At 48.6% G+C, this 10,887-nt stretch overlaps 1 protein-coding gene across 5 annotated transcripts in view; it reads right to left on the bottom strand.

Moving 5' to 3' along the window:
* Nucleotides 1-822: 822 nt before the first annotated feature.
* Nucleotides 823-10,887, bottom strand: part of CLDN2 (claudin 2) — a 32,498-nt gene continuing 22,433 nt past the window's right edge. For 2 of the 5 annotated variants that reach the window (XM_082447768.1, XM_082447769.1), the window contains exon 2: nt 823-3,682. In XM_082447768.1, coding sequence (XP_082303894.1) covers nt 2,807-3,499 — 693 coding nt within the window. In that variant the 5' untranslated portion in view covers nt 3,500-3,682 and the 3' untranslated portion in view covers nt 823-2,806. Of the gene's footprint in view, nt 3,683-5,490; nt 8,489-10,887 lie in introns of those variants that run through there. The other 3 variants (XM_082447767.1, XM_082447766.1, XM_082447770.1) reach the window with 3 other exon arrangements.

The following is a 10,887-nucleotide window of genomic DNA, read 5'->3' as shown; positions in this document are numbered from 1 at the left end:
CTCTTCGTTTTGGCTGTGAATACTGTTGGATCGGCAATGTCCTGTTTTGGGAGTCAGGAGACTGGGGCACTAACACCAGCGGTGTGGCCCTGGGAAAATCTCTTTACTGATGTGGGCCTTAGTTTCCCCATCCGCCAAATGAAGATTTTCTGATCTATTTCACCTTCCTCATAATGGTGGCTCAGAGGTGAACGGAATAAACACATAGCCATTTAACAAATAAATGAAACAACTGTTGTGAGACGGGAGGATCCCTGGATGTTATGAAAAGGTTAATGTTTCCCTGGGGAGAGGGAGGGTGTCCTGCTTTCTTTCTTTTTATTTTTTTTTAATTTTAATTTTAATTTTAATTTTTTTTTTATTTACTTATTTTTGGCTGCGCTGGGTCTTTGTTGCTGCGCTTGGGCTTTCTCTAGTTGTGGCGAACGGGGGCTACTCTTCGTTGCAGTGCGCAGGCTTCTCATTGCGGTGGCTTCTCTTGTTGCGGAGCACGGGCTCTAGGCACACGGGCTTCAGTAATTGTGGCTCGCGGGCTCCAGACGCGCAGGCTCAGTAGTTGTGGCTCACGGGCTTAGTCGCTCCGCGCATGTGGGATCTTCCCGGACCAGGGATCGAACCCGTGTCCCCTGCATTGGCAGGCGGATTCTTATCCACTGCGCCACCTGGGAAGCCCCGTGTCCTGCTTTCTTAACGTCTCCAGTAAAGTCTGAATTTTCTATCCACCCAGTGGGGAGAAAGGCCAATTTCCATTCTACCCTCCCCTTCACCCAATTCCCTCAGTCACACCTGCCCTGTCTGAATTAATTTGTATTAATAAAACAGTTACTCAATCAACAAGTGTTTATTGATCACCTACTGTGTACCCAGCACTCTTACAGATAGTCTGGGAAATATAGACAAGTCTAAGATATGGCCCCTACCCTCCAAGAGTTTACAATGTACTTGTGAAATCAGTTACATGCACATGGAAAGATAAGTATCCATCAAAAATTGTGAATGATAAGCATCAAAGAGTGATTTTTACACTGAGGGTTGGACGACGGAGGGGTAGGATAGGGACGGAGTGGTCAGAGGAGGCTCAGTGAAGGAGGTGGTGCCGAGCAACTTCTCCAAGCATGAGGAAGACTTGGCTAAGGGGAGAGGGCCTTCCCGCTTAGGGGAGGAACTTAAATATAGGCAAGAAGGTAGAACTGTGAAAGGCACGTCACAGACAGTCACTGGGCCCCTCCTGCTGGCACTGAGGTTTGGGGAGGTGTACTGGAGTTTGTCAGAAGCTGGTCATGCTCAAACTTTCCGTTTGTTCATGACTCCCACCCCGACCCGCCCCCCAGGGGAAATGGGGCATTTTTAGACCTTGGAGCTGGAACCGGCCGCCTGGGTATCATTCTCGACTCTTCCATCTCAACTGAAATCCCAGGCAGCAGCTCAGCTATCACTCAGATGAGGGCCACGGCACCTTGGGCGTGATTATTCCATGCTGGAGCCATTGGATGCCTTCTAGTAGCTCTACCATATCTGGTAAAGGATGGTGGAGAGAATATGAAGGTGGCTGACAGGGGGCCCAGCTGGGGCTGTGGTCTTTCAGAGGCTCTGCAGTGCTCTGTGGGCAGACCCCGGGGGCCTGATCTCAGCCTTTGGGCTGATTCTCCGTTAGGCCTGAAGACTCTCTGGGGGCTGCCTCTCTGGCCCAATAGAAATACCCACTGAGGTTCCCACACATATCCACCCAGCTTCTTAGATACCCAAGTTCTTATTCTCTCTCGGGCAGCATCAAGGAGTGGTGCCTTCCTGAGTCCCCAGCTGCTCCCATGCTCTCATCCCCCAGCCAAGGGCCATCTCTACAAAAACCAGTATCCCGTTCCTAAAGAAACCACTGTGTAGGCCCTTTAGCCTCGTTGTTAGCCAGGTCAAAGGGAGGCAGGGGCTTCAGTGAACGTTGGAGCTGGAGCTTCTGAGGGAGTTCCTCGGTAGAGTCAGAGCCTGCTGCCGCCTTGAGCGTTCCACCACAGTTTCTTGCCTTGTGCTTTCCTCTAGCCGGGGGCTAGAGCCCTGGGCCATGATTCTGCTCTTTTTTTTTTGGTCCTCGGCTTCTTATCCGAGGCTGTCCTCTCCCTCTCATCCTACACCCAGTTGCTACACCCTCTCCCTCTCATTCTACACCCAGCTGCTCTCTGTTCCCTCCGTACTGTGGGATGGCTTTATTTCAGTTCATACACCAACCAGTCTAGACACTGTGGAGTCATAACAAGAGTGGGATGGAGGAGGCTCCAGGGCCCATTACTGGCCAATCAGTTTCTTTGCAGGGAGGCTTGAGAAGGAGGTTAGCGCCATGCCCACGGAAGCCGCCACTTCTTCCCACCCACCCCCATCCCCCAGCAATGAGCTAAGAGCCAACCTCAGCAAGAGGAAGGGTCTTTGATCACAGAGAGGGTCAGTCAGTGGCATGTGATTCGTGGGTTTGGGGATGGATTCCCAGGTAAAGCAGAAGGTAAAGGGGAGACTCTGGGGCCTGGCCTCGGGGGGGAGGGGAGTGGAGTTGAGGGTTGGGAACTCAGGGTGGGAGATGGGGAGCCAAGATGAAGGAAACAGAAAGTCTGGCTTGACAAGCATCTTGACAGTTCAGCCTGCACGCTGTCACACCAGCTCCCGTTCCTGCCTTTGCTCGATCCAGTGGCCAAAGTCAGTCTATCCTCAGCAGCACCTTCTGACACGATCCAGTGGCAACGTCCCTCACCTGTGGCCCTGGGGGAGGCTGTCTACTGGTTTTCACAGACCCAGCCACCCCCGAGCTCTGGCCCCTGGTCCTTCACACATACCCTGTCAGGCTGTAGGAGTTAAACTCACTCTTGCCTTTGGGTGGTTGACCAGGCCTTGGAGAGCTCCTAGTGGCCAGGGGCTGGGCCTGGTAGGCATCGTAGTAGTTGGACCGATTTCCCTGGGGCGAGCAGGAAAAGCAGAGGATGATTCCAGCTACCAGGGAGAACAGGGAGGAAATAATGCCCAAGTAAAGAGCCTCTCCGATCTCAAATTTCATGCTGTCAGGCACCAGTGGGGAGTAGAAGTCCCGCAAGATCCCGTGAAGATTCCAGGCAACAGGGATGAAGCCCAGGAGGCCTCCAAGGATGAAGAAGACTCCGCCCACCACCGCCACTCTGTCTTTGGCTCGGGACTCTTGGCAGAAGACTGTGCATCTCATGCCCACCACAGAGACAATGCAGGCCAAGGAGGAGATTGCACTGGATGTCACCATCATGGCCTGGGCAGCCTGGATGTCAGCAGGCAGGCCCAGCATGGTGCTGTAGATGTCACACTGGGTGATGCCTGTGCTGTGTGTGGCACACTCCATCCAGAGGCCCTTGGAGAAGCCGACTGCGGTCACGATGCTGGCACCGACGTAAGAGCTTGTTCGCCAGTTGGGGAGCAGCATGGCAACCAGGGTGCCCAACAGCCCCAGCAGGCCCAGGATGTAGCCCACAAGTTGGAGGCCAAGAGAGGCCATGGCAGACCTCTCAGTAGATGCGTCTTCAGGGGCCTGCTCCCTCGTCTTCTGGCTGTAGCTCTTGCTCCTTAGATCCCGGCCTCTAATCCCTCATTTCAGAGTGTCTGTGCCAGGCCGACTTCTCTCCTCCTTACAAGTGTCTGTGGGTGGCCACGAGCAGGCTCAAGAAGGCATCTAGAAGACCTAAAAAAATCCATAAACCAGATTAAATATTGACCAGAAGCTTATGAGAAACCAGAAAATGCTGGATGCCTTTTGACCTTTGTTATCTTTAGAAATAACACATGAGAAAGAAAAAAAAAAACTTTGAAAGTGGAGCCAAAATGTCATCGGCTCCTGCGTAGGTACATGCTTTAGATTGGCAGCCGGACAAAGCCAGGGGCCAGACAGGTGGCTGCTTTCCGAGAAGGTGGTGATGCCATTGTCGGTTGTGGTGACTGTGTTAACTCCAGGTCAGGCTGTAGGCTGGTTCCGTCTCCAAGGCCTGCTGTTTAACGCATTACCTGGCAACAATGCCACGGGGCCCCTCAATTGCACACCGGTGCCAAACTCCAGGAGACCGGAGTAGGAGGAACAGGCCTTAAGGTATAGCCTTGGTCTCTAGGTTCTTAGAGGCCTCTTGAATCTCCAGCAGCCTAGAGAGTAATGTTCTAGCCCTGGGTCATCCTGCCCATGGTGAAAGTTGACTCCAGGGCAGGTTGAGGCAGGCAACGAAGCATCTGTCTACACTCTCAGAGTTCAAGTCCTCCCAGCCCTGCCCAAATCCCCCTCCACAAGCTAGCCTGAGGCCTCCCATGTGTATAACACACCCAGACATTTCCTGTCTGCTCTCCTAATAGTTGCGCCACCATCCCTAGGCCTCTCAGGTGATGTGGGAGGATTCAGGATTCAGGAAAGGTTGTTCCAGGGCCCGGAGGGAGCCCTGACATTCCCTAGGCTATTTGTTAGGGGCACTGAGACAAAGGAAAAGGTAGCTTCTCTACCTTATTCAGGGGACTTGGTAAGAGGCAGGCATCTGAGTCAATCCTTTAGAATCTCAGAGCTGTTCAGGATTTTGCAGTGTTCAATGAGTGTCCCCCCCTCACCGCCCCCGACTCTTATCAAGGTTCAAGACACTAAGGGTCAAGGGCACATCCTTCTCTCCATCCACTACAAGACCCTCCAACCCACTAGTTTTTCAACCCACCACAAGCTGGCTATTCCATTTTAGCCTTCTTCAAGATTTCTCGTTCTGTAATCATCTCTTAAATGTGAGTATTCCTCAGAAGTCTATCCTTTGCTCAATGTACACTCTGTCACTGAGCAAACGTATCCACCCCCATGACATAACCTCCTATTCATCCACTGGCACTCCCAAATCTGCATAGACCTTCCTCCTGAGCTTCAAGACTTCCAGAGCAATCACCTATTTAAAATGTCCACCTGGGGGCTTCCCTGGTGGTGCAGTGGTTGAGAATCCACCTGCCAATGCAGGAGACACGGGCTCGAGCCCTGGTCCAGGAAGAGCCCACATGCCACGGAGCAACTAAGCCCGTGTGCCACGACTACTGAGCCTGCACTCTAGAGCCCGCGAGCCACAACTACTGAGCCCGTGTGCCGCAACTACTGAAGCCCACATGCCTAGAGCCCGTGCTCCGCAACAAGAGAAGCCGCAGCAATGAGAAGCCCACGCACCGCAACGAAGAGTAACCCCCGCTCGCCACAACTAGAGAAAGCTCGCCCAGCAATGAAGACCCAACACAGCCAAAATAAATAAATAAATAAATAAAATGCATTTTAAAAAATAAAATAAAATAAAATGTCCACCTGGAAATTTCACAGGCATCTCAAATTGGACATGTTCAAAAGAAGACTCATCACCTCTCCCATTGTACCCCTCCCCAAACAGTTCTTCCGTGGGTTCCCTGTGGTCACTGAGTGATACCTCTATTTATCTCCTTGCACCAGACCCAAATCCTGGAAGTGATTCTTGACACCTCTCTCACACTTACCGCTCACCTTCTACTGTCACAGTCTCACCAATTCTTGAAGATACCTCAAATCGATGGCATCCTTCTCTCCATCCCCACTGCTACCTCCACAGTCCAGGGCTTCATCATCCTCTCTCCTCTGGACTATAGCAACAGTTTCTTAACTGGTCTTATTTCCAGTCTTGCCTCCTCCAATCCGTTCTCCATGCTGTTGTTAAGGTGCTCTTTCAGCACTAATCTAATCAAGTTTCTGCTCTACATACAACAATCCAGTTGGCTCCCCATCGGCTAAAGGATAAAGTCCAAACGTGTCTGGACTCTATGACCTGTCAAACTTCATCTCTTGCCATTGCCCTCCACATGTTCTATGCTCTTGCTGAACTAAGTTACTTTGAGTTCCTCAATCATGTCCTGTTGCCTTTTGATTCCAAACCTGACCACAGGTTGCTCCTACTATGCGGAATGCCTGGCATTTTTTTCTCTCTGTTTAGCACCTTCTCATCCGTTAGGGCTCAGATGTCTTTTACTCTAGCCTGGGTCAAGTTCCCATCCTCTGTGTTCTTATGGTATCTTGTCTTTACTTACCTCCATCATAGTAATGTTACTACTACTAATACTACTAATAAAATAGCAACACTAACATAGTGTGTCCTATGTGACCATTATAAGCACTTTATACATGTTAATTCAATCATCACAACAACGTCTTGTGGTAGGTACTAATCCCTATTGTATAAATAAGAAAACTAAGATACAGATAGTACTTATTTCACTATGTTGCACTCTCCTCTTTATATCCTTATTCTTCCCCACTAGTCTGTGAGCTGCTTGAGGGCAAGGACTGTTATCTTATTCACCTCTGTATCTCCAGTGCCTTGCACAGTGCATTACCCACCCATTACACACCCAAAGCCAGTGTTCAAAAATGTCCTCTTAATGAGTAAATAAAAGTGATAAAGAGGTTTCAGGGACTATAAGATATAGACTTTCTAAATGAGTCAATGACACTTCAGTGTAAGGGACCAGGGCTGCGCAATATTGGGAAAGAAGATTGAGAGAGAGGATCAGAGGAAAAGAAGGTAAATGAAGAGGGAGTGGGGAACACAGGAGAGAAAGAGAGAGAGGGAAAGAGAGAGAGAGAGGGAGAGAGAGAGACGGAGTTTCACCATTTTATAGGTTTGTGCATATGTTGACTATCTTGTCTCTTCAACCAAATTCTAAACAATTTGAGGGAAGAAATCATATATGAAACCTCTGTTGTGCCTCCACAGCATTGGGCACGTGGTTGATAGTCAATACTACTCATCAGTGATGGATATGACAATGCCAATGTGGATGCCAAGCGGTGCAGAGCAGAGGCAAGAAAACATTTGACGGGAGGTATGGAGGGAAATCTACTTGAATCTCATGTCTGTCACTCATCAGTGGGGACACTGCGCAAGTCTTTTCCAGCCATTGGTTTTCTTACTGCTAAAACGGGCACAATTCTACCTGATCATGATTGTGCATCTCTGTGGGGCTTTCAGAGCTGCTTGGAAGTCCTTCTACTTGTCCCTGGTGAGCATCTGCTGGTGACCACTTCAAATGCCTACCACTCTCTTTGAGCTTCCTACTCTACCTATGCGGCTATCACCCTCTCCTCATCATTCTCTTTGAAGCCAAGGTTCTTAAACAAGCCATTTAATACTGATATCTCTACTTCTTCCCCCTCCCACTCACTGCTCAACCCTCTGAAGGCAAGCTGCTGCCATTAGCCCTCCACTGAAAATGGTCTCACTAAGGTTACCAACAATTTCCTTGCCCCAAATCCAGTGGTCCTATCTCTGTCATCTCACCTTGTCCCTCTCCTTCATAAAACTGTCTTCTCGTTTTCTGTAACATCCCTCCCAGTTTTCCCTGCTCCTCAAAATGATTCCTCTAGGGTCTCCTCTATAACTTCCTCCTTTTCTACCCACTCTATAAATCTGACTATTCCCCCACCCCAGGGTTTCAGCTAGACTTCTCTTCTTATTCTTTACATCCTCCATGGGTGACCTCATCCACTCCATCTCTATGCCAATGACTCCTGAATCCATATAACTGGCACAGATCTCTCTCCTGAACTCAAGATGTGTGTATGCAACTGCCTTTGGAATGAGCCCATCTGAACGGTTTAATGGCACCTCAGACTCAACATTTTGCAAAGTTGAAATCATATTCACTCTTCTCTCTCCACTCCTAAACTATTCCTCACACAGTGTTCCCTATCTCAATGGGACTATCACTCATCCAGCAACCCAAGCCAGTCATCCTTGGTTCCTAACCTCTTCTTGACCTATAACCAGTTATGAAGTCCTATCAGATCTACCTTCAAAATACATCCTGAATGCATCCACTTCTTTCCATCTGCACTGCCTAGACTTTGGTTCAAACCCTGTATTATCTCTTGTTCAGTTGGAAATCTCATAGGCACCTCAAATTGGTCTCTCTAATTCTACTTCTGCCCACCCCTGCAATCAATTATCCATCCAGCAGACAATGATCTTTCTAAAATGGAAATCGAATCATTAGTATCACCCCATCTCTTTGTCATGCTTAAAAAATTTCAGGACCTCTTCATTGCTTTCATGATGAAGTTCAAACTCTCTAGCCCTGGAAACCAGGAAAGTCCTCCAATGTCTGACTCCTGCTTTTTGTTCCAGGCTCATCTCACACCAATAACCTCCACCCTCATGTTTTATGCTCCAATGTGAATGCGTGCACACACACACACACACACACACACACACACACACACACACACACAATCTAACCATACCTGAACGTGTGTCCTTATCTGAAGTTGCCTTTCTCTGTGTCTCCAAACCCTTAAGCATGCTATTCAACCATCCAACATTTGCGTGGGTAATTGCTAGTCATCCTTCAGGACTCATCCTCTCCTAGAAACCTTCCTTTAACCACTCTTCCCACCCAAGCTGGCTTAAATACTTTCCCTTTGTACTCCCTATCCATATCTGAGCTTTCAGTGAGGGTTGGTGAGCTGCCTTGAGGGTTTGGGATGGTGACGGAAGAGCCCGGCTTAGGTTTCCCATGGGAGTCGACAGTGGCCCCAAGAGGAGAGCCTCTCCCCAGAGCCAGTCCTGACTCGGTAGGAGGAAGTAGGAAGGTGGTTTGGGGCAGGGGGAAGGCAGAATTCTAAAAATGCCATCACTGAGGCTTGGAATCTCTAAAGAGTCTGACGTGGCAGAGCTGAGCAGGAGGAAGAACAAGTTTTTGGAGCTTATTCAACTGGGAGAAATGGCCCAATGGGGTCAGCTTTCAGCCAGGGTCAGGAAGGCAGGGGTGGATGAAATAGCTAGTGGGTGAGTGCTGAGCCAGTCTACATTCTGCTTTGATTTGTGTGATGAGGCAGTAGGGGGTTTAGAGAACCAGTCCTGGCCTGAGAACCAAGACTAACTTCTCATCTCGGTTCTGCTGGGGACCTGTTGTGGAAGTCCCCTCACTTCTCCAGGCCCTAGTTTTGATGAGAAAAATGTCTCCAAAGTTTTGAGTCTCAACTAAGGTAATGGGGACAAGAAGCCACTTTGATAAATCTAGAAGACTGAACAGTTGTTGTTAGAAGCAGGCAGCTTTGAAAGAAACTCCTCTCTCTGAGGGGTCGTCCTAGAAGTCAAGCCCTGGTGTCTCTGGAGGGACAGAGAACTCTAGGCCTGGCCAGCTGAACTTGTCTTCTGGGCATGAGGCCAACACACTCCATGGCCCAGGGGTTGGGCAAGAAGGCTTCATTTAGGATTCTTACTTAATCTTTCTTAGGGGAGGGGCTGGAACTGCAGGAGAGGATTAGGAGGGTCAAGACTGACAGCAGCTCCTGAATTAACCCCTCCTTGCCCTGCCGTTCCCCACTTCTTGCTCCAAGAGTCTTGTGCATGGTACACTTTATTTGAGGGTACCTTTCATATGACTCTGTGGGATCAGATAGGTGGGGTTCTCAGGCACAAGGAAGGATCTGATGTGCTGCTCTGGGGGTGACAGAGGCCACCACAGCTCTCTTCTGTCAGCCAGTCTCATTGCTCCACCCCTTGGTCTCACAGCCCCTCACAGACATCTGAGATACTTGCTTTCCTCTCCACACCTCACCCCCAGCTCCCAAGGGCTCTAGTAGGTGGCAAAGCCATTCCTTTGAAGCCCTACTTTCTGCAAAGCTTGTCCCTGGAGCAGTTCACCTCTCCTTCTGCATCAGTTGGTTGATGACAGCTCAGGGAACTACAGCTGGATTGAGAGATATTCTAATTGCTTTAAAAAGAAGTTTCTTTTTGTCCTGATCATCAAAGTAAAGCACTCTCACGTTGGAATGCTGGAGAACACAGAAAGGCAGAACTTAGAAAACAGACATCACCTACAACCTCTCCAGCTATAAGTGCTGGTAATGTTTATGGTTCCAACTCCATTTTCAAAGAGGCCACTTGAAGAGAATAATGTCTCAGTCCAAAAAGAGGAATTTCTTTTTTCTTTACTGAGATGTAATGGACATATAACATTGTATTCATTTTAGGTGTATGGCATAATGATTTGATTATATGCATATACTGCAAACTGATCACCACAATAAGTTTAATTAACATCCACCACCACACAGAGCTACAAATTTTTTTTCTTTTTTCTTCTGATGAGAACTTCCGTCATCCACTCTCTTAGCAACTTTCAAATATACAGTACAGCATTGTTAGCTATAGTCACCATGCTGTACCTTATATCCCCGAGATTTATTTATCTTATAACTGCAAGTTTGCACCTTTTGACCCCCTTCACCCATCTTACCCACCAATCCCCATCCCCACTTCTGATAACCATCAATCTGTTCTCTGTATCTATGAGCTCTTTTTTTTTTTTTAGATTCCACATATAAGTGAGATCCTACAGCATTTGTCTTTCTCTGTCACTTATTTCACTTAGCATAATGCCCTCAAGGTCCATCCACATTGTCACAAATAGCAGGATTTTCTTCAAAGAAGGAATTTCTAATAACAGACTTAGAGACCAGTGGGAGAGAGTTATTTAAGGGCTTAAGGGGGAGACTTTATGACTTCACTCAGAAATCCATCTTCTGCTGATTCCCTGAGCCTTCATGCCAAGGAAGGCACTGGAACTGGCTGTGAGAGAGCAGCCTTCCCGTCCTCCTCAGCTCTCCCACCACCACAGTTAAGCAGAGGGGTAAACTGTAGCTCTTTTCCTCCCATCCCTTTGTCTCAGTCCTTTTGCCCTCAAAAGCTCCATCCAGAAATTATCATCTGACTTGGAGAGTGCTTCCTCTGGCCCTGCAGTTTCAAAGACTGGAAACTTCGTGGTAGCCTTGAGGAAACAAATACTACCAACCCAAGTGCCTCCTGAATTTTCCCTCCAGTACCCTCCCCTCAGAAACCCAAGGTGGCCCAGCCTGGC

Source organism: Balaenoptera physalus (assembly GCF_965194825.1).
Source record: "Balaenoptera physalus genome assembly, chromosome: X".
NCBI lineage: Eukaryota > Metazoa > Chordata > Mammalia > Artiodactyla > Balaenopteridae > Balaenoptera > Balaenoptera physalus.
This window is presented reverse-complemented; position numbering and strand designations above follow the sequence as displayed.